Here is a 23,306-nt window from a genome sequence, read left to right as displayed (position 1 = left end):
GACCCCAATGCTGGGAAATGTTGAAGGCAGGAAGAGAAGGAGATGATAGAGGATGAGATGGTTGAATGGTATCACTGACTCAATGGACATGAGTTTGAGCTCTGGGAATTGGTGATGGACAGGGAGGCCTGGTGTGCTGCAGTCCACGGGGATGCAAAGAGTCAGACACAACTGAGTGACGGAACTGATATAACATATATTTATATATAAATATGTTAATGTGTATACATATGTGCGCATGCATATACAGGCTTCCCAGGTGGTGCAAATCATAAAGAATCCAGTGTAGGAACTGGAGGAGAGGTGGGTTCAATCCCTGAGTTGGGAAGACCCCCTAGAGTAGGAAATGGCAACTCACTCCAGTATTCTTGACTGGGAAGTCCCATGGGCAGTGGAACTTGGCCGTTTACAGTCCATGGGGTCGCAAAGAGTTGAACACAACTGAACACACATGCACGCATGCACATATGTATACACACATATGTGTATATGTGTATATATGTACACACATATGTATATATGCGTATATATGTACACACACATATATGTATATATGCGTATATATGTATACACACATATATGTGTATATGCGTATATATGTACACACACATATATTATATTCTCCAAGCTTTTTTCTCCTCTGCTTCTACACTTTAATTTTCTTCCCACTTTCTAAGAGAATTTAAAAAATGCCATGGTTGGAAGAGAGTTTTAACTGCAACCCCCTCATTCGACAGATGACCAAGTTGAGGAGGAGGGAAGTATTATACAATGCCTAGAGACATAGTGATTCAGCAGAGGTCCAGGGACCTGAATTCTTGGCTCATGGTTCCCAAGTCACATGGTTCCCTTTGGGCCACAGATGTCTTTCAGGGGTTGATTTACATGGTAGTGTCAACCTGTACACTGGAAAAGTTATTTCTAAATGGATGCTAATTGCTTCTTGGCCTCTCTGTTAATTAATGAATGTTTGGGTTTCCAGGCAAAGAAAAGCTTCTTTGCACAATTAACAGAAATAACCTGATTAGAGAGACTTCTCCAAATCGCTTGCTAAGTAAATTAATCAGACTATAGAAGAAATAAAGTCAAGGATGGCTTGGAAGCATCTGATAATGTGCCAAATTTCAGTGAGAAAACAAAATTACCAAATTGTGTTAGGTTATCTATAGACAGTAGTGTTTTTCAGCTCTTATGTTTGGTAAAGACTAAGTGATCAGGAAAACCTTATTTGAAGTTGAAAAACCTGAGTATTTGAAGTCTGACCACTCCAGTTGAAAAAAAGAAAGAAAATTCTGGCTAAGCTAAATTTAAAATTATAATAACTAAGGAGAACTACAGTGGCTTCATTACATCACTCAGGTTTTACTCATTGTTTTTGTGTGTATATCTGGACATATACATTGTGATGCGGAAATGCATTGCAGAGCAGTGTGGCCAATTAGCCATATTTGGGCTGACAACGATGAAGCTTAGATTCTGCAGGGTATGGAAACCACATAACACGTTTGTATCGTTGGTTTTCTATCACAAGAATGCCCTTCTCTTTACAAATAGAATTTCTTTGAAAACTTAAGGGAGAATCCCACTTTCCGTGATACCAGTCTCTGTGGAGAAGATTTAGAAAGCAAAAATGATTTTAATATGCCTGTGCATCTGGACATAAAATTCTATAACTGTGAGAAGCATAATGAGATGGCTCCTAAAGGCAAACTAAAACTGCAGCGTCAAGCAGAAATTTTTCATTATCTATAAGAGTTAATTAATAATGCCATTTGGCACAGTTAGATGTGTAGAAAATAGTACAAGAAGTAAGAATGCTTTGTTTCCCTTTTGCTTTTCAAGGCTGTTCAGGCTGCTTTTAAATTGCTTACTAGGAAATAGACCTTAGAGCGTAAGGGTCATGGGTTTGGAAACTAATTGGGATTCATTATTTTGCTGCTTTGCCCAGATGGCTCATATAGAACATAAGATAATGTGTGGCAAATGCACTGAGGTATTTGGAAATAATTTTCCTTGGATAGGTTTACAGTCATATAATCTAGCTGATTTTCCTAAAGTCACAGTCTCTATCCACCATGTATTCCTTGGCTAGTTCCAATTTTGCTGGAAAAGCTTTAAAATAATTCAATTTATAATTTTAGTCTGAAACAAAACGAGCTTTATTTTTTTGCCTTATTGCAAAAGGTAAAATCTTGTATTGAGGCTACACAAGCTTGTTAAGAAATAAATTAGACAATATTACATGCTCCATAGTTCCTGCTCGCTTCCTAACTTTAAACAATGTTTCTCAGGGTATCTTGTTTGTGTTCAGTTGTTCAGTTGTGTCTGACTCTTTTGTGATCCATGGACTGTAGTCCACCAAGCTCCTCTGTCCATGGGATGTTCCAGACAAGAATACTGGAGAGGGTTGCCATTTCCTGCTCCAGGGGATCTTCCTGTCTGTGTCTCCTGCATTGACAGGTGGATTCTTTACCACTAGTGCCACCTGAGAAGCCCTTCTCAGAGTATAATCCACAGATAATCTGCCAGTGTTGGTAAAAACTCACATTTCCTGTCTAATTTGAAGTCACACTGCTATATTCAAATAAATTTTAATAAAAACTCATGTTTACCAACTACTTTTAAGTAAAACAACTGTTTTTTGGATTGTTGAGAAAAAATTCACATAAGAAAAAATACTTTAAAAAACGATCCTTGTTTTGAAGATGATTTGAAAGAAAAGTTGTGTACATGGTCTAATTTTAGAAAAAACTGCTGTATTTGAGCTATTTTTATGTAAACTAACGTGCACAACTACTTTTAAGCATTCATGATCAGATATAGTTAAAAATTCCAATTCCTGGGCTATTTTCACTGTGGAGGAATCTCTGGAGGTGCAAACTATATACTCTGTATTTTAAATAATTTCCCCAGGTGATTCTGATGTACACTGAAGTCTGAAAACCAGTGACATGAAAAATAGAGATTGAAAATTTTCTTGTATGTTCAAGTTCTCTCTCTCTCTCTCTCTCTCTTTTTTTTTTTCTTTCTAAATTCACTTAAAATGCAATGACTTCTCCTGGAGTCATTGTGGGCTTATTGGTTATTTACTCAATGGCAGAATTGGTTGTCTGAGAGCATGTATGAAAGGAGACAGAGGAGAAGGTAAGAAACCAGGGTCTGAAATGAAGGGCAGTTTCTCAAGGGAGGTACAAGTCACAAGACAGAGCAGGAAACTTACCTACCTGAGTGTCTTGAGTAGCCTACCACTTACAGCTAAACAGGAAGATCACCATTTGAATATAATGGCATTTCTACCCCCAAGATGTGCACAGTTTCTTCTTCTCTAGAGAGGGTTTATTAAATATTTAATGCTAAATATATCTTGCTTGGAATTAACGATCCTACCTCTAGAATCGAGAAATGGCAACAACCTGAGTGCCTATTATAGACATAAGAGTATGCTTTAGGTCACTACAGGTTTGGGAAGTGCTGGATACTTTTCCAATTTGTTGCAAATTCTCAATGCATCCTAACATATTAAACATACTGAAATGTTATGTAGTAAAGGGACAGTTTTCCTGGTGTTCAACTGGTTATTCAACCATGAAAATCTAATTTGAGATTTGGCTAATGAAAGTCATTTCCACAAACATGCCTTTAATACAACCATATGACCTAGAAACTATAGAACCCTATTACATATAAGAAACCAAGGCTGTGAGAAATTCAGTTACTTGTCTATAGACATTCAGTATGTGGCTCCACTAGAACCTGAACCTAAGTTTGGCTGCTTTAGAAAATTCTCTTCTAAGAGACTGTTTTAAGAGTCTCTTCTAGGACTCTGGGTCACTGTCTCATATCTATTTCAGAGTCAACTGTTAGTAAAGCTGAAATAAAATTGTGGAAAGGATTAAACTAACACTGCTGCTGCTGCTACTGCTAAGTCACTTCAGTCGTGTCCGACTCTGTGTGACCCCATAGACGGCAGCCCACCAGGCTCCCCCGTCCCTGGGATTCTCCAGGCAAGAACACTGGAGTGGGTTGCCATGTCTTCTTCCAGGGGATCTTTCCGACCCAGAGATCGAACCTGTGTCTCTCAGGTCTCCTACATTGGCAGATGGGTTCTTTGCCACTAGGGCCACCTGGGAAGCTATTTACGGTGTGAAGTAGTACATAAATATTAATTTTATCCAAACCTCTGAATCATACTTTTAAATGATACTCTGTATAGAAAGGTAAGTTTTGTTACATTAATCCTGATCATCTATACCTCATATATAACCCTTAAACTTTTTGAGTAGCATTTTTGGTTTATTATATATAGTCCTTGGGAAAATAAATTTATGTAATTTGTGGTTTCTATATATAGAATCAATGAATTATGAATTACATAATGTTTATCCCAACATTTGATTTTTTTATTTTTATTATGAGGATGTGAACTCTGACTTAGGGCAAACAGTATGTTGCTTTTACCTAAATAAATACTAATAAATCTTAGTGTAATTTATGGATATTTTCTTAAAAGTATATTTATTTAAAGAAGAAACCAAGACTGAGAAACAATCAGGGCAAGAGTCAACTTTCCTGAACATACTTTACTAGAGAAATACAGAGTTGATTGAAGAGACTTGCGATTCAAAAATTGGAACCCATTTAAAGCTAAGCAAAGAGAAGGCAAAAAGGTACATGATTGCACAGATGGCCTATGTCTACTTCTGAGAAATATATTTTGGGGGATCACTTCACATGTCAAAAGGTAACCCCATTAAGGAGAAGAAAGACAGATGGATCCTGTATTAAGGGAAGATGAAAAGCATCTTCAAATCCCCTAGTCATTGTGAAGAGGAAACAAGCTCAGAGGGACAGCAAGCAGCTTTTGTCACAACAAATTAAGTATGTTGTTGGCTTTCTATGTCACCATGCTCAGTTAGAGTGAAAATTACTTACAGCATTTGAATGCAGATGGAAAATAAATTTATAGAGATCTGTAACTAATGTATAGTGGAATTTTTTTTCCTCTATTTTCTTCTCCTTGTCCTTCTCCCTAGTATACTTGGAAGGAATTGAAAATGGCAAAGGATCCAGAGAAATGAGTGTGAAAGCAGCAAGGCTCAGAAAGATTGCTACAAAAACAACCATTCTATCCTGGATGAGTAGGGTGGGAATAAAATAACATCTTGTGAAAAGATGTTCATCAGTGCAAAGAAAGAGGCCGAGTGAGTGGAAAATACAAGAGGCTAGGCATTAGTTTCTAGCTTAGGAATTTGCTCGGAGGTTGCAAAAAATAATCTATAGCTTGAAAAATCACAGTTCCTTAAAGACTGAACATACTATCTATCTGAACCTACAGAAGACTGTCAATTTCTACAAATAAATGTTACTTGAAAGATCCCTACTCAGGGATCATCTTTGACTATGTTATGTCTTCCTGAAAGTGAAAGTGAAGCTGCCCAGTCGTGTCTGACTCTTTGCAAGTCCATGGGCTGTAGCCCACCATGCCTCTCCACCCATCGGGTTTTCCAGGCAAGAATACTGGAGCTGGTTGCCATTTCCTTCCCCAGGGGAATCTTCCCCACCCAAGGATTGAACCCAGGTCTCCCACATTGCAGGCAGATGCTTTACCCTCTGAGCCACCAGGGAAGCCAATGCTCTTCCTCTGTGGTACCTGAGGTTTCAAGTTTAGTTTTCATTTTCTAAGTCTCTTTTTTGTATCTTTAAAATCTAACACATCTTTGAATCTCTGTGTTAATGATACATTTCAAATAGTAGACTCAATTTGAATTAAAAATTAACATTGTTAAGAAGTTATGAAAAGATGGGGCTTTAGATAGTTGGAAAGTGTGGCTTTACAGAGCATATGGTACAGGGAGAAAGAAAGAGGAGAAAAGTTTCACAAAGATGAAAAGACTGCCACAAAATAACAATTTGTTTTCATGCTTTGCACTGCTGAATGGCTGAACCTACTTTTGTATGAGGAAAAAGTTGCTTAACCTTAATATGTGAAAATACAACTAAGATAACCATTCTCTCAATGGTATAGCAAACTGCTGCAAATGCACATATTTTGGAGTCTGTATACATCTAACATACCTCTGTTTCAACATCAAATGCACATGTGTTTCTAGTGCATTGAATTCAATGTTCAGAGTACGTGAGTTTTGCTATCTTAAAACAAGGGTAGGGGTTATGGCTATTTATGTTTAGTAGACACAGATATCATCAACAACACTAATTAGCAGAAACAGTTTCTACTGAGGTACACCTTCTTTTTTTAAAAAATAAATGATTACACAGTGTGAATTGAGGACTGTGTCCGAATCCCTTTCTCCTCTCGAATTAATTTGCCACATTCTAAATCCGTAGATAAAGTGGTTCCAGAAGTGGAGTTGGTTGGATGGGTTTGCTTACACTGCAGTCCATAAAAGAAACAAAAAGCCTTGCATGCAAAAGAAATGAGAAAAATATAGAAAAAATGAATAAATCAGAAGCAAAAAAATGAGTGTTTAAATGAAAATTTAAATCAAATGACAATTATGAGAAGCACATTAAAGCATAACATATACAAGCTTTTAATTTTCAAATTAGTTGCATAAAACAAGACACCTCAAGAGCAAATTGAAAGTTAAAACAAAGCAGATCAGTCCATTCTCCCTTTTAGTTAAGGACAGTTTTCTCTAACAGGGTCTAGGAAAGTGGTGCTTAATGTTCTCACAATTGCCTTGTAATTTCGGGAAAATTTTCATGATGAAACTAGGTTATAATCAATCATCCTCATCTTTGGAGATGTTTCCACTTAAAGAAAGTGGGACTCAGATTATTAATCAGAACTGGGTACATTATTTGGAAGGCCCAGAGCAAAATGGAAATGTAGAGCCCTGTGTTCTAAAGTTGTTAAGGATTTTAAGACATTGATAGTTGAGCCTTAAATTAGCACTGTCATTAATAGTGCATAGTTTCAAAATTCTAACTATTTTTAAATTCACTGGGTACCAGATGCTGTACAATGGGCATGAGCTATGTGTTTAGTTTATTCTCATAGGTTTATGAAGGAATTATCTTTAATCACCATTCTCTAACTCAGAATAGGGTAAATTCTTGGTGTGATTTTTCATCAAAGCTAAAATTAACAGGCAAAAAGGGTTGACTGTTGAAAAACCAACCACAATCCTAATTTGGAAAATTAAAAATTTTCATATTTTATTGTCATCCTGTATTTATCATTTTTTGTGAACTATTCTTTTGCAAAACATGCTTTGATAGAGGTAATGTTCAGTTTCAAAATATTGCATTTATATCTTTATATAGACTGCTTTGCATTAGTGCATGTGCTCAGTCCTGAAACTAAGGAGATGCTAACATTTCTCTCAAAGGTTTTTTTTTTTTTTTTATAACTTTTCTAATTTGGGATTTATTTTTTCCTTGCTCTATCTAGGGTTTCTATCTTAAGAGCAAACAACTGTTGAGGAAATTAACCGAGGTTGAAATTTCTGCACTGTCATTTCAAAAAGTGCTAATTGGATTTAGTGTATAAGGTGTTTCCTTCTTCTCATTAATAAATGATGGGCATGCAGTGCCAGCAGCAGCTGGCAGGGATTCAAGAGCTCTTTGCTCTAATTCAAAAATGGCTCTTCTTGGCATCTGATTCAATAGACTATTACAAAAAGGGGAAGCATCCTTAATACCCCTAAGCTTAAGACAGATAGCACAAACCCCAAACTAACCCATCTTAGAAAGAGATGACTCACCTGTTCAATATCGTTGTTCTTTCGGGATTTGTAAATAAATTCTCCAATGGCTACAAATACAGAAAGGACCAATCCAGCAGCCAGAACAATGAAGATGCCCCCAATATTTTCTACTCCCAGAGCACTGGCTTCTTTGTTGTCTTCTTCTGGACAGCCATTTCCCCGCCACCATTTTTCTTTCATCATATGGAGTTTCCCCTCTTCTTGTAATTGAAGAATAGCAATAGTAATTTTATCCCGGTAAGGAGAGCCTGTAAGTGAGGATATTTGGATATTGGTTACCAAAAGGTTGAAGAAGATGCAAAGAAGGGTTATCAACTTAGAAGTTACTTACAGGTAACTTACAGCTGTCTTAGAGGTAACTACTCACAGCTATTGGAAAAACCTCAGTCTACAAATTGGCCAACAAAGGGCAAGGACAATACTATATTTTGAAGGATCTAAATAATTGGAAAGGACAAAGCTGACATGCTGAGATGAGCTATTACCCAGATAGTTCCTTTTAAATTAGGAAGAGCTGAGCTGGGAATTCCATGACATCCTGTTGTTTCTGGTGAGTTTCCTATGAATCTTTACCAACATTAGAGAATTTCATCATTTCAATTCCATTTTTTCTAGGCTTTTGGATGTCTAATATTATGACAGCTCGGCTAGATGATCACCTGTGCCATTTCTTCTTCCTATGGGAGTAGCTAGACATTTCCTAGTCTCCTTTACAATGCCTTGTGGTGACTGACCAATTTCTAGCCACTGGGAGCTAAAGTGCTGTATGACTATTCCCAGTCCTGTCTCATGAATCCTCCCAACATGATCCTCTACTGTCTCCCTCTCTTTCCTCAAATACTCAGCAAGGAGGAAACAATTTTAAGACACTAGGGATAGTGGAACCACTGGTTAGAAAGGGCTTGGGTCTCAGGATGACTGAATGAATCAGAATCCCTCTCTCAGTCTGCTATTGGATGATAACAAAGTTAAGAAATAAGTATTTACTGCCTTGGCCATTACAGACTTGCAGAGTAATTAGTTCATACTGACTAATACACTTATTAAGATACTATTAAAAGTAGGTTTTGAATAATTCAAAGGTCTCACAAAACACAGCTAGACTTAGAAAGTTTGCAAGTACTTTATTGATATTATTTATACTCTATCTTCTAGCAATGCCATTGGATTTTTAATTCTATTATGGGTAGAGGGCATCAATATCATCTTGCTGCAGCCACAGCTTGTCCAATACTGGATCCCTATGTTAATCAGAGCAAAGGAAGAGATTTTTAAAAAGAGTGTAAAATTTCTTTATTAAATTTCTCCTTGGGTGCTAAGAGTTTTTGTAAGCTTTTTATTCTACTCAGTAAGAAAGTAGTACACTCTAGGTCTTTCTGTAAACTTTAACATTCTTCTTGGTGGAAAAAGAAAAATGGAAAAAAAAAAAAAAAAAAAGAAGAAGAAAATATGGCCTCTTAGAACCAGAAGAGAGCTTCAGTCAATTCAGCTCAGTCGCTCAGTCATGTCTGACTCTTTGCGGCTCCATGGACTGCAGCACACCAGGCCTCCTTATCACTGACACCCGGAAGAACTTGCTCAAACTCATGTCCATCGATTTAGTGATGCCATTCAACCATCTCATCCTCTGTCATCCCCTTCTCCTACACTTCTCCTCCTGCCTTCAGTCTTTCCCAGCATCAGCGTCTTTTCCAATGGGTCAGTTCTTCTCATCAGGTGACCAAAGTATTGGAGCTTCAGCTTCAGCATCAGTCCTTCCAGTGAATATTCAGGACTGATTTCCTTTAAAATTGACTGGTTAGATTTCCTTGCAGTCCAAGGGTCTCTCAAGAGTCATCTGCAACACCATAGTTCAAAAGCATCAATTTTTCTGCATTCAGCTTTCTTCATGGTCCAATTCTCACATTCATACATAACTACTAGAAAAACCATAGCTTTGACTAGATGAACTTTTGTTAGCAAAATAATGTCTCTGCTTTTTAATATGCTGTCTAGGTTGGTCATAGGTTTTCTTCCAAGGAGCAAGCAACCAAATTTCATGGCTGCAGTCACTATCTGCACTGATTTTGGAGCTCAAGAAAATAGTCTCTCACTGTTTCCATTGTTTCCCCATCTATTCACCATGAAATGATGAGACTGGTTGCCATGATTGTAGTTTTCTGAATGTTTTTAAGTCAGCTTTTTCACTCTCCTGCTTCACCTTCATCAAGAGGCTCTTCAGTTCCTCTTTGCTTTCTGCCATAAGGGTGGTGTCATCTGCATATCTGAGGTTATTGATATTTCTCCTGGCAATCTTGAGTCCAGCTTGTGCTTCATCCAGCCTGGCATTTCGCATGATATACTCTGCATGTAAGTTCAATGAGCAGGGTGACAATATACAGCCTTGACATATTCCTTTCCTAATTTTGAACCAGTCTGTTGTTCCATGCCCGGTTCTAACTATTGCTTCTTGACCTGCATACAGGTTTCTCAGGAGGCAGGTAAGTTGGTCTGGTATTCCCATCTCAGAATTTTCCACAGTTTATTGTGATCCACACAGTCAAAGGCTTTGGCATAGTCAATAATACAGAAGTAGATGTTTTTCTGGAACTCTCTTGTTTTATCTATGATTCAGCAGATGTTGGCAATTTGATCTCTGGTTCTTCTACCTTTTCTAAATCCAGCTTGAACAACTGGAAGTTCTTAGTTCACATACTGTTGAAGCCTGGCTTGGAGAATTTTGAGCATTACTTGGCTAGTGTGTGAGATGAGTGCAATTGTGGAGTAGTTTGAATATTCTTTGGCATTGCCTTTCTTTGGGATTGAAAGAAGAGATCTTAGAATCCATATTATCCAATCCACTTATTTTTAGAACTGAAGAAAATTAGGATGTGAAAATATGGGTGAAAATAATAGCTACTGGCAGAGTCAAGAACTTAATTCTCCTGACTCTTTCTTGGTGTTGTATTCATTCACGCTTCTCCCTCCACCACCCCCACCCCATATTACCTACCCCTCTCTCACATGTATCTTATGTTCTAAGGCATGGTTAAAAAAGCAGAAGATTAATATTGTGGCATTTATCATTTTTTCCATCCCTTCCAAGACTTCATAAAGTCATTGTCAGCACCTCAAAATCAAGTTTAAAAGAACGTCAAAATGTAGAGAAGGAGAAATACTATATGACATCCTTTATATGTGTAATCTAAAAAGAAATGATATAATTGAACTGACTTACAAACAGAAAGAGACTCACAGGCTTAGAGAATGAACTTACAATTGCCAAGGGGGGAAGGATGGTGGGAAGCAGTAGTTAGGGAATTTAGGATGGTCGTGTACACACTGCTATATTTAAAATGGACAACCAAAAGGACCTACTGTATAGCACAGGGAACTCTGCGCAATGTTATGTAGCGGTCTGGATGGGAGAGAAGTTTGGGGGAGAATGGACGCATATATATGTATGGCTGAGTCCCTTCACTGTTCACCTGAAAATGTCACAAATTGTTAATCAGCTATACCCCAACACGAAAGTAAACGTTTTAAGCAAATGTTTAAAAAAAGATCAAAGTGTTTTGGAGTTAGATTGTGGCTTGTCAGTTGCTGTTGCTGCTGCTGCTGCTGCTGCTAAGTTGCTTCAGTCATGTCTGACTATGTGCGACCCCATACATGGCAGCCCACCAGGCTCCCCTGTCCATGGGATTCTCCAGGCAAGAACACTGGAGTGGGTTGCCATTGCCTTCTCCAATGCATGAAAGTGAAAAGTGAAAGTGAGGTCACTCAGTTGCGTCTGACTCTTGGCGACCCCACGGACTGCAGCCTACCAGGCTCCTCTGTCCATGGGATTTTCCAGGCAAGAGTACTGGAGTGGGTTGCGATTGCCTTCTCTGGGCTTGTCAGTTAAAAGTGGATTTCTGGTGAGAAAATGACTCACAAAATCCAAATTAAGATATTGGCTGCTTGTTTAAACATCTCCAGAATAATGGTTAGTGTCAAAATTAGCACGTTTAACATACTCATAGTATGTGAGCTTTACTTGAATCATGAGAGCTTTACTTGAATGTACAGAAAGGTGGTTTGAAGAATGTGAGAATGATCATAGGGTTACAATTGCAGCAGTAATCATGGCAGCATACACAGCGGGCACTCAGTAAATATTGACTGATGCTCTCCTTCTGCCTTCAGGCTGCATGGCACCTAAAACAATTCAGACAGATGAGATCGGCTCTCTGTTTAAAGTTGGTCTCCAAGGAAGGTCATTTCCAGCTTCCTAGTAACCTGTTTAAGCCTTAACTGCTCTCATTCTCTTCAAGTTTTATTTTAAATCCCTCAGGAGGAACATTTCCAGAGCCCTGTCCTGAGAGCCCGTAAGAAACGAAGTTTTCAATTTTGTATCGTGACTGAGCTGATTTTGCCCATTGTTGACTGTGAGAAGGAACTTGGAGCCTTGAGTGAGCCAGCCAGGGCAAGACCAGAAGTATGTGGGAATTTTTTTTTATATTTGAATGTATTTTAGCTTCAGTTGTTGTTGCTTACATGGACTGAGTGACATTGGAAGTGATTTATGACAAGTCACTTGAAAAAAATATATATGTACACGCATGAATCTTCCTGAATAGCAAACTGATCTTTCTTAAAGAGTCAATTCATCATAGAAGAAACATCTCACAAATTTATCCAACAGCTGTATTCCCAATGGATGCATTCTCTCTGAGGTCTGCCATCTGTTCCAATTATTCCCTCACTGTTTTTGTTTTAAAAGCATGACAGGTTTATAACCACTATGAAAAATTCCTGGTGTGTATTTTTTTTTTTTTTCCATGAGGGAAAGGGAAAAACTCAATTTGGGAATTTGTATGTCAGACGCTGCATGATGTTGGCAAAAGTTAGACTAAGTCGAAACATTTAAATCTCTTTATATCATATTATATAAAATACAGTGATAATTATCACAGGGTCAGCCTCCTTCACATGGTGGCATAGTCATTTTCAAAATGCTACATTGGATTCCCTGGTGGTCAGTGGGTAAGAATCCACCTGCCAGTGCAAGGGACTGGGTTTGATCCCTGTGTGTTCAGCCCTGTCTGAGTCTTTGTGACCCCATGGAATGTAGCCTGCCAGGCTCCTCTGTCCATGGAATTCTCCAGGCAAGAATACTGAAGTGGGTAAGCCGTTCCCTCCTTTGGGATCTTCCTGACCCAGGGATCGAACACAGGTCTCCTGCAGTGATGGAATATAATATATATATTATATATATAATAACATCTAGCTTCTTCCACCCCGTTATCTAAAATGAGGTGACAAGGCTTAGTTAGAGAGATGAGGCATTGCTTTTCAAATAAAAAAGAAGCATAGTATCCTTTTAGTTAATGTCTGAATATCCCACTGAGTCCCCTGAAGAGCACAGTTTAAGGAGAGGTAACCAGTTGGGAAAAAGTGTTCACTTCACTTGAAAATTGGCATTTTCATCAGGAAAAGTTATTATAAATAAAGGGGCAATAAGGTAGTCACATGTTCCCTATCCCAATCATTCTGCTGATTTATTTAAAGGACATGCATAACAACAATAATAATATAGTTAATGTCTTTACTGCATATATTTCTAGCACCAAATATATTGCATGGAATCAAATTGGTTATGTATTGACAGTAAAAGGTGAGGAGAGTTGACCTTTATCTGGTTAATCAAGTTAGTATAGATCAGAAATTGAATACAGGCTACTTAATCTTTTAGAAAAAATAAATTTGCTGCCAATTTAAAGCATCAGGAAAGTTCACCTAAAGTCTGTTTGCTTGTTTTCTCTTCATGAGAAATAGAAGATTTAACAACTTTGTGTATGAATTCCCACAACCAACTGACCTGAAAGGCAGCTGACCCCTTTATGAGTCATGCAGTCGCTAATTCTTCATGGTTGCTACTGTTCCCTATGGCTTCTTCACACAAAGCTTTATTCAATTATGCCTGCTTGATCTCTGTAAGCATCTGAGTTTGTGATCCCTGTATAGTGTTGAGGGAACCAGATAATCCTTTTCAAAAGAGATAAATAATAATCAACCTTGGGTCCTTAATTATCTGAAGTAACTTATGATTTCTTATTGGACTAACCAAGTGGTCTAAGATGGCCTCCAATTCTTCCTCGTTGGAATGCTTATCAGAAAATTGCTGCTGACTCACTTGAGAAGAACAGATTGCCACCATACCAGAACCTTACACAATACAGTTTCTGTAGTGAGGGAAATAGGTGAGTTCTCTATAGGGAAGCCATTGGCCCTTGAATACAGAATATAGTTCCAAATCTCAGACATGCAGGAAGACTCAGCTGTGTGGGTCTGTATGCCTACAAGGTAACAATAACCTTAGACTGTGAAGTGGTACAAAATCAAGGGCAGGACTATTTGGCAAATAGATTGGGAAAAAGTGGAAACAGTGACAGATTTTATTTTCCTGGGCTCCAAAATCACTGTGGATGGTGACTGCAGCCAGAAAATTTAAAAGACATTTGCTTCTTGGAATGAAAGCTATGACAAACCTAGAGAGCATCTTAAAAACAGAGATATCACTTTGCCAACAAAAGTCCACACAGAGCTATGGTTTTTCTAGTAGTAATCTACGAATGTGAGAGTTGGACCATGAAGAAGGCTGAGCACTGAAGAAATGATACTTTTGAGCTGTGGTGCTGGAGAAAACTCTTGAGAGTGCCTTGGACAGCAAGGAGATCCAACCAGTCAGTCCTAAAGGAAATCAACCCTGAATATTCATTGGAAGGACTGATGCTGAAGCTTCAGTACTTTGGCTATCTGATATGAAGAACTGATTCACTGGAAAAGATCTGAATGCTGGGAAAGATTGAGGCAGAAGGAGAAGGGGGCAACAGAGGGTGAAATGGTTGGATGGTCTCGCCAACTCAATGGACATGAGTTTGAGCAAACTCTGGGAGACAGTGAAAGACAGGGAAGCCTGGTATGCTGCAGTCCATGGGGTGGCAAAGAGTTGGACACAACTTAGTGACTGAGCAACAAAGACTATTTGGAAATTTTAGATAATTATTAATGATTGAATCTGCATATTGTCTGAGCAAATTATAATTTAATCTTTGACCTCTTCCTTTTGATAGATACAGTTTTGTTTTCTACTTATGTGGAACGCTAGCCCTTTAACTTTGTCATCTATATGCTTAGTTAATTTTGCTGTATTCTAGTAAAATTTAATATGGAAAAAACTATATAGGCATGTATTGGAGAACATAATGTAATGAGTGCTAATTTGGAAGATATTGTTAAACAATATTTGGGGTAAAATAATAAAATCTATGACCTCAAACATATATGCAGTGGCAGAACTTGAAAGAAATAATGAGTTGAAAGTTTATTAGATTGAAGATCTTGGACTCTTTAATTCGAACGTGTCTATGATCTGTACGGGCATTTCCGTTTTAATTAGTCCATGGAGGGAACTGTAAACTTTCTCAGAATGTGGAGTAGATATATTTGAGTCCATTCCCTTCTATACTTTGTAATTAACATTCGCCACTTTGGATACTGCCTTGTCTTTCTTACCAATTGGTGTTCCCACTCCATAACCTTTGGAGTCAATGAGGCCCCCGATCTGGGTGAGGTTGCAGTTTCTTTGCGTCACATACTCGATGCTAGTGGACTCCATCAGCAGGGCATAGTCAGTGGTGAGCACTCGATGGATCCCCTCATCACTGTTTTTGACCAGGGCAGTCTGCTGCCTGCTACTCATGAAAGCCCACATCTTCTCATAGGTGGATATCTTCGATTTCTGCAGGGAAACAAACACACCTGCCAGCAGAGAGTGCTGAGAAAATAGGCCCTGAAGCTATTCGAAACCCCATGTATTCAAACTGTGTAGGAAGGATTCTTTCTCTTTAGGTAGGAAACTAATATTGATGATCCTGGGACTTCAGTTTGGTAGTTGTCAAGGAAAAACCCTTGGGGGCACTGAGGCAGCTATGGAGAAAAAAAGAGATCCTGCCCCATTGATGTAAGACATTACCTCAAGATCCTTTTGCTGATTTCAGAATGGAAGAGACAATGTTGGTATCAATGACAGCATTTGCCCAGTGAACTCTGGCCACTTAAGAAGAAGACATCAAGGCCCCAATGGGCTAAGGGGTGACTAGATCACCCCAGGACTCTATTCATTAATTCCATCGCCTTCAACTACTTAACTTCAGTAGGCATTGTTTTACTGTTCTGGTATGTAAATTTTAACATTCCTTTGCAGGGAGAGCCTTGGGATACAACCCAGAGTTTCTCTGCTTTATTTATGAAAGAACTGCTGATTACTCTTATCTTCTCTAGAAAACTTGAAGCAAACGCTCTTTCAGACTGAAATTCAGGTCAGAAAACTCTTCTTACTGTCTTCTTATATGCCTTTTTTGTATATAATTAGCTTTAAATTCCAATTATGTTTTAGATAATGAGGACTAAATTTTTATTTGAAAGTGTTGCATGATTTTGTTTGCATTTTGTTTTGTAATTTCCATATTGTTTCCATTTTTTTTTCCTGTATTTGTCTTCATTTGCATCAGCACTTCCCTGTATTAATTTGAAAGATGAAAGACACTAGGGAAATTACTGATAATTTTGAGCAATCTCTAGCTCACACGTTGTATATGGTACACACACACACACACACACTCACACACTCACACACACACACACGCACACACACACACGAGAACTTCCTTGGCAGGCACAGGGCTTATCATCTTACCATCTCAGGAGTGTAAAGATGCTTAAAACATGATTTGTGGTCATAAGCAATGAATGAAATATCTGTGAATTCAACGCTAGCGTGGTTACTCATGTTCAAGTGTTCCTGGGGGCTCACTCAATTCCTAAATCTATTTAAGACCTGGGCTAATGCTGTTGGCTTTATGAGTTGAGGGAGGCCAGATGGCTTTATTCTGGGTTGTTAAGCATTTGAAGAGCCCCTTGAGAAAAGTCTCATGAGACAAATAGCAATTCAATAAAGAGTACCTTCTAGATACTGGTGTGTTATGGAAACCATTTTGTCATGATCAGGCTTGTGTGAATTACTCCTCACTCTCAGAGATATCTGAAAGTTGGGGTTCATGTCGCCATGAAAAAGTGTGTTTTTGAGGTTGGGGTCAATGCCTAATTTGTTGGGTAATTTTAGCCTAGAAGAGTCTGATAATGCTAAATTTATAATAAAGAGCTACTTGTGCAAGTGCAAAGAGGTTAGTCTGTCTTTTGGCAGTGAATATACTGCTGGGAAAATTATTCCTCCGTCAAGAAACTTCCTTAAGGGAAAATTTTTTTTTAGAATTATGAAATTTTAAAGTTGTCAAGAGACTTCAGATACTGGCTCATTCAAACTCCTGTTTTCATAGAGGAGGAAATTTTGGTACAGAAGATTTGGAGACTTCGTGAAAGTCACAAAACTGGTTAATATGTACCATAGGTAATACTGGACCTCAGTGTGAGGTTAGTCACTCAGTTATGTCCAATTCCTTGGTCTTGTGGACTATAGACCACCAGGCTCCTCTGTCCATGGGATTCTCCAGGCAAGAATACTGGAATGTGTTGCCATTCCTTTCACCAGGGGATCTTTCGAACCCAGGGACCAAACCTGAGTCTCCTGCATTGCAAGCAGATTCTTTACCGTCTGAGCCACCAGAGAAGCCCCAGACTTCAATCCCCTGCAATCTAATTCAATGGTCTTTCCATGCTTATTTTGGGTAGGTGAATATCAATCTTGCTAAATTCTTCTGAGAATGATTTTCACCTTATGATCTACCTGTGACACTACAGCATATATTCAAGAACTCAAATTATGCCCTGAGGTTATTTGTGATTTGGTGTCATGTTAATGCAAACTAGGAGCTAGCCCCATGTAAAAAATCCATGAAACATCTATTTTTCCATTATATTTAGATTTTATTAAAGATAAATATTGTAAATAGGTAGAAAATTGGATTTTTGTGTGTGCGTGGTCTATGGAAGCTAGAGGGCTTTCCAGGTGAAGCTAAGTGGTAAAGAACCTTCCTGACAATGCAGGAGACATAAGAGACTTAGATTTGATCCCTAGGTCAAGAATATTCCCTGAGAGGGGCATGGCAACCCACTCCAATATTCTTGCCTGCAGAATCCCATGGAAAGAGGAGCCTGGAAGGCTACAGTCCGTAGAGTTGCAGAGTCAGACATGACTGAAGTGACTTAGCTTGCATGCATGGAAGCTGAGGACAAAACAAAGTAAAAGATCAGTTCATTCATAAGAAATAGACCACCTGGGGAGGAGTCCTTCTTGGAATTTATGTATTGAAGGACATGGAAAAACATGAGAAGATTCAACTGAAAACCTATATACTTGTTATTGATCCCAATCAATTGTGGTTCTCGAATTGTCTGCAGTGAAGGACTGTCTATGTTTTCACTCCAGGGCAGACCTATCTGGAGTCCTACTGTGTTACGGTAGGTAGGGATTCATATACTCATACCAGGTATGGCTCACCAGATTAAATTTTGACAGACTTCAAAGTGGTCTATATTCAAGAAGTATCCATTAATCATATTCTTGATGCCACCACAATATCTGAGAGCTACAGCACTTCTAAACTCTTATTCTTGTTTTATTTTTTAATCTTATTGCAGGTTGGTAACACAATGTTTCCTGAATCAACACATATCATATCACACTTTGATTAGCACCACTCACGCCTGAGCGACTGAACTGAACTGTAGAGCTGATGGGACTTCGCTGGTGGCTCAGTGGTAAAGTATCCACCTGCCAGTTCAGGAGATGAGTTGGATCCCTAGGTTGGTAAGATGCCCTGGAGAAGGAAATGGCAATCCACTCCAGTATTCTTGCCTAGGAAATCCCATGGGCAGAGGAGTCTAAAGGGCTACAGTCCATGGGGTCACAAAGAGTTGAACACAACCTACTGATGGAACAATAACAACAAATATAGCTGAAGGTCATTAATTAATTCAGGGTCATGACCATGACCTTAAGGTTGGAGTAGGTTTGGAGTAGAAGGTTGATCTTGGCTTGAGTTCCCTGAGGTGCTAGAAGGGAAATCTAGCTGGCATGGAGTGTGACTCATTGAGGGCAGAAATTTTCCTCAGTAAGAAAATGGTCACTTGGTGGAAGACTTGGTCAAGTAGAGGGCATAGGGAATATTCTAAATTTCTCTGGGCCCCTCCTGCTATGTTTGCTCCAGCCTAATAGTGGGAAACATAATAGCACCCTTCTGGTTTCATTTCAAGTTTTCTTTCCTCGTTTAGAAAGTTGTGGGACTGCCTTCTAGTCTACATTTGAAAAACTGGGGAGCTTAGATAGAAAGACCCAGAATGTGGCTAAGAAATAACCTTTTTAGCAGTTAAAACTATCTGTAGATGGCTTGAGCACTAGGATATAGTGCATTTTCTACCACTGGGAACTTACAAGGGGAATCTCACTGTTGGACAAGATTCACTTAAGGGTCCTTCACCTCCTAGGTTCTACTCTTCGGACCAGCCCTTTCACATCACTTATGCAGGTCCTGACTTCAGCAATAGTGAAGTGACTTCACTGCAGCGCTGTTCACAACAGCCAAGACACGGACGCAACCTAAATGTCCATCAGCAGAGGAACGGATAAAGAAGACGTGGTGCATATACCCAGTGAGAGAGTACTCAGCCATAATAAAGAAGGAAACAAGGCCATTTGCAGCAACACTGGATGGACCTAGAGGTTATCACACTAAGCGGAGTAAGCCAGAAAGAGAAATACAGTTACCACATGCTCTCACTTATATGTGGAGTCTAAAACACGACACGAGGGAGAGGGGATATATGTATACATACGACTGCAGGACTAACACTGTAAAGCAATTACACTTTAATTAAAAAACCCATGACATAATTGAGCCTATGAAATGGAAACAGAACCAGGGACATAGAGAACACCGGTGGTCGCCAAGCAGGGGGTAGTTAGGGGATGCGTGGAGAAGGAGGTTGTGGTTAACAGACGTATTTGAATTCCATCCTCTGTTATACTATGTTTTGCAATATTTATTTTCTGTTTGGTCAGAAAGTACTATTTTAAGAGTAATTAAATTGTTTATTTTTTAATACATAAATTTTAAGACACAAATCTTAGTAATTCTTAAAAATTAAAGCATGCTTTATGGAACATTGTCATAAATATTAAAAGACCAAGCAAATCATTTGAATGACAGTTTGGATGTTTCTGCACTTCTAAATCTTCCATAGCCTCGGCCTGCTAAATTGCTCTAAATGATACATGTTTAAAAAGAAGAAACAGTGATTGCATTTTATTTCACTGAATATGTCAAAGGTTAATTAGAAGATTTGTAAAGTACTCTGAGCTTCTTATCAAAAATCACTAAAACTGAAAAGTCCTCCTTTATTAAATCTGAAATTCTTTAGTTTTTTTTTAATCTTACAGGGGCATCAAGGTTTAAATACATTTACTTTGTCTAATTAAACCTGATTATATGGCTATTCTGATGCTGATGAAAGGTTGTTGGCAAAGAATAAGCATTTTTTTAATCTAAACTTTGTTATAAGGGAGTATAACTATATCACCATTTGATGACTTGTTTATTTCTCTTTTTTCTCTCATAATTCTTGCAGGTTAAACACTCAATGGGAAATGATTTACAATTGGTCTCTGTGCACTTAAAAACTGCTTATTGAAAATAGCAATAATAACCAGCACATGCAGTGTTTACTGTGTGCCCAAAATGACTCTAAGCACTATGCATTATTAATCCATTTAATCTTCACAGTGTTCATATGAGAAAGATACCATTATTATTTCTCCTTTACAGATGAGGAAACAGAATGCCACATAAAGAAATGATGAAACTGGGACCCGATCCTAGCAATCTGGCTCTAGGGTATGTGTTCTTAACTAACAGGGAATCAACTATTTGTTTTAACACAGAGAACATCAAAATTTTGACTTGGCTGACATTTTAACATCATTAACACATTTTCTAAAAAAATAATTTCAGCAAAAAGCTGTAGCACCTTTCTATTATAACTAGTGCTGCTGCAATTCTTGTAGTCATCACACAATGCATGGAAACAATTTACATGAATTTAGACAGCTTATATTTGTTTAGTCAAAAAATAATGAGTGTTTTGGGAACTGCAACAGTTGTAACCTGAAAAGAAATGTAGGTATTGTTTATATTTTTTCTTTTAACAGCATTTTCTATTTCATATAGTTTCATTGGTTTCAACTGCAGGGTTTTTAACTATTTTTTTCTATTATGTTTATTTTACTATTTTTACTATTTTACAGGTAAAATATGTGTGAATTGTGGAGTGTAATACAATCCTAAGACTGAGAGTATGTGCATTTTATAGACCTAGCCCTCTAATATTTTATTTTTACTGAAATACATCACATTATTTCTTCAACCAGGTTATAGGGCTTCTACAGTAAAGATGTGTAATCCCATTATTCAGTAGAATGAATAACTGCAATTCTACTTCAGGCCAACATATATAAAGATTTTATATATATATATATATAGATATAGATATATATACACCTATTTATACACTTATTTTTACATATATCCATAACCTCACACAAATACCCTAAGGATAGATTATTGATATTTGATTTTTGTTATCTTATAAACAAATGGTCTTATAAATATGGTAAATACATACTTACAGAACAAATAAAATACCAAAGACAATTACATTTCAAAATGTCATCTCTGACTTACTTTTATTTTAGATAGACATTGATTTAAAAAAAAAAAAGGGACTTCCCTGACATTGATTTTTAAAAAACATGGGACTTCCCTGGTGGTAAAATGGATAAGAATCCACTCGCCAATGCGGGGGACACAGGTTTGGTCTCTGGTCCAGGAGAATTCCTTACGCTGCAGAGCAACTGAGCCTAGGCTTGTGAGCCTGTGCTCTAAAGCCAGTGCTCTGCCACAAGAGGAGCTGTTGCAGTGAGAAGGCCATGCACCACAGGTGGGGAGTAGTCTCCACTCACTGCAAACTAGAGAAAACCCACGCAGCAACAAAGACCCAGTGCAACCGCAAATAAATAATAAAATTTAAAAAATTAAAAAACCTTAAAAATCAATCAAAGACGCAGAAATCAGCCATGCAGTCATCCAAACTTGTAAAGCAGATATATCAGAGGTGAACCGTTGCCTTAAAAGCAATCATTTCCCTTAACACACGATTGAAGCGAAGTGAAAGTTTCTCAGTCATCTCCACCTCTTTGCGACCCCACGGACTGTAGTCCACTAGGCTCCTTTTTCCATAGAATTCTCCAGGCAAGAATACTGGAGTGGGCAACCTTTCCCTTCTGCAGGGGACCTTCCAGACCCAGGGACTGAACTTTGGTCTCTCGCATTGCAGGCAGATTCTTTACCATCTGAGCCACTAGGGAAGTTTAACACATGATTACATATATTATTTCATTAAATAATAAGTTATCCTGAATTTTTAAAAATATGATTTAATTTACAAAAGTCACTTTGAAGAAAGCATTCTCAGATGAAAGCATTTGTACTATAGTGAGGGGCCTCTATCTTTCAAATGTATTGATATAGAATATGATCATTCCAGTTGATTACGCTCTTACCTTGAATTGACAGAAAGTTACGACATTTGCAGAATCTCCTAGGTTTTTAAAATTTCATGTGTTCCCTTTAACAATTTCCCTCAGTGGGATTTAAACACCTTTGCTAAAACATTTTTCATGTTTTTCTCCTGTCCAGAATTAAAGATTGGTCCCTTACAGGCAATGTATCAGGCACTGAAACAGGTTAACTTTAATTGACCTCATGGATTTCTCCCTAAGCAATATTATACTATAGGTACTTGGCAGTTTGAACACTCATGGCAGGATTGGCTGGATCTTTCAAACAAGAGCTAATAGCTCCTATGTGAAGAATTCCTTCCTCTGCAGAGAAGTTTGTGAAATGTCTTTCATTTTGTGCTTCGTTACATGACTATTTCTGTCTGAAACCTGTCTGCCTATAACGGCTCATTGCTTCGGATGCACTGGTGCAGCACGGGGCAGTAACTTTCTTGAAATATCTTTTGAATTAATGAAAGTACCTAGCCACTCTCTGGAAGGAGATTATAAAGGTTAGAGACTCCCTTATTCCCACAGCAGGTCCAAAGTCCCCAGACCATGAAAGCCAGCAATGACAACCCTGTTACGATTTTTTAAAAAATCTATTTCATTCAAGTCATTTTAGACCGAACCATGATCTAATCTGTGTAATCCTCTGACTTGGGTCTGAGACGATTTTTACAAGGCTAGCTTTTACTGAGAGGAAAAGTCTATGGGGTCGCACAGAGTCGGACACGACTGAAGTGACTTAGCTTAGCAGCAGTTTTTACTGAGAGTCATTTTTTACATGAGTATTTTCTATTCTGGGTTCACAAGGACTTTTCCTATGTTCACACCACTTCCTGTCTGCATAAGGCATGCTACTTAATCACATGCTGAATTGTATTTAACAGGTCTGTGCACATCTTGTCTCTCTATTGCTATTCAGGTTTTTCAGCCTTGAGCAAAACTTTATATCCACCCTTTCCTATCTCTTACAG

At 38.1% G+C, this 23,306-nt stretch overlaps 1 protein-coding gene across 7 annotated transcripts in view; it reads right to left on the bottom strand.

The window, feature by feature from the left end:
- Positions 1–23,306, bottom strand: part of GRIK1 (glutamate ionotropic receptor kainate type subunit 1) — a 464,784-nt gene that overhangs the window by 11,959 nt on the left and 429,519 nt on the right. For 5 of the 7 annotated variants that reach the window (XM_018049047.1, XM_018049094.1, XM_018048953.1 and 2 more), the window contains 2 exons: positions 15,270–15,495; positions 7,731–7,981 (listed from right to left, as the gene is read on the bottom strand). In XM_018049047.1, the coding sequence (XP_017904536.1) occupies positions 7,731–7,981; positions 15,270–15,495 (477 nt within the window). Of the gene's footprint in view, positions 1–5,763; positions 6,422–7,730; positions 7,982–15,269; positions 15,496–23,306 lie in introns of those variants that run through there. The other 2 variants (XM_018049065.1, XM_018049014.1) reach the window with 1 other exon arrangement.

This window comes from Capra hircus, chromosome 1 (genome assembly GCF_001704415.2).
Source record: "Capra hircus breed San Clemente chromosome 1, ASM170441v1, whole genome shotgun sequence".
Classification (NCBI taxonomy): domain Eukaryota; kingdom Metazoa; phylum Chordata; class Mammalia; order Artiodactyla; family Bovidae; genus Capra; species Capra hircus.
Note: the sequence above shows the minus strand (reverse complement) of the source record. Positions and strands in the feature narration are given on the sequence as shown.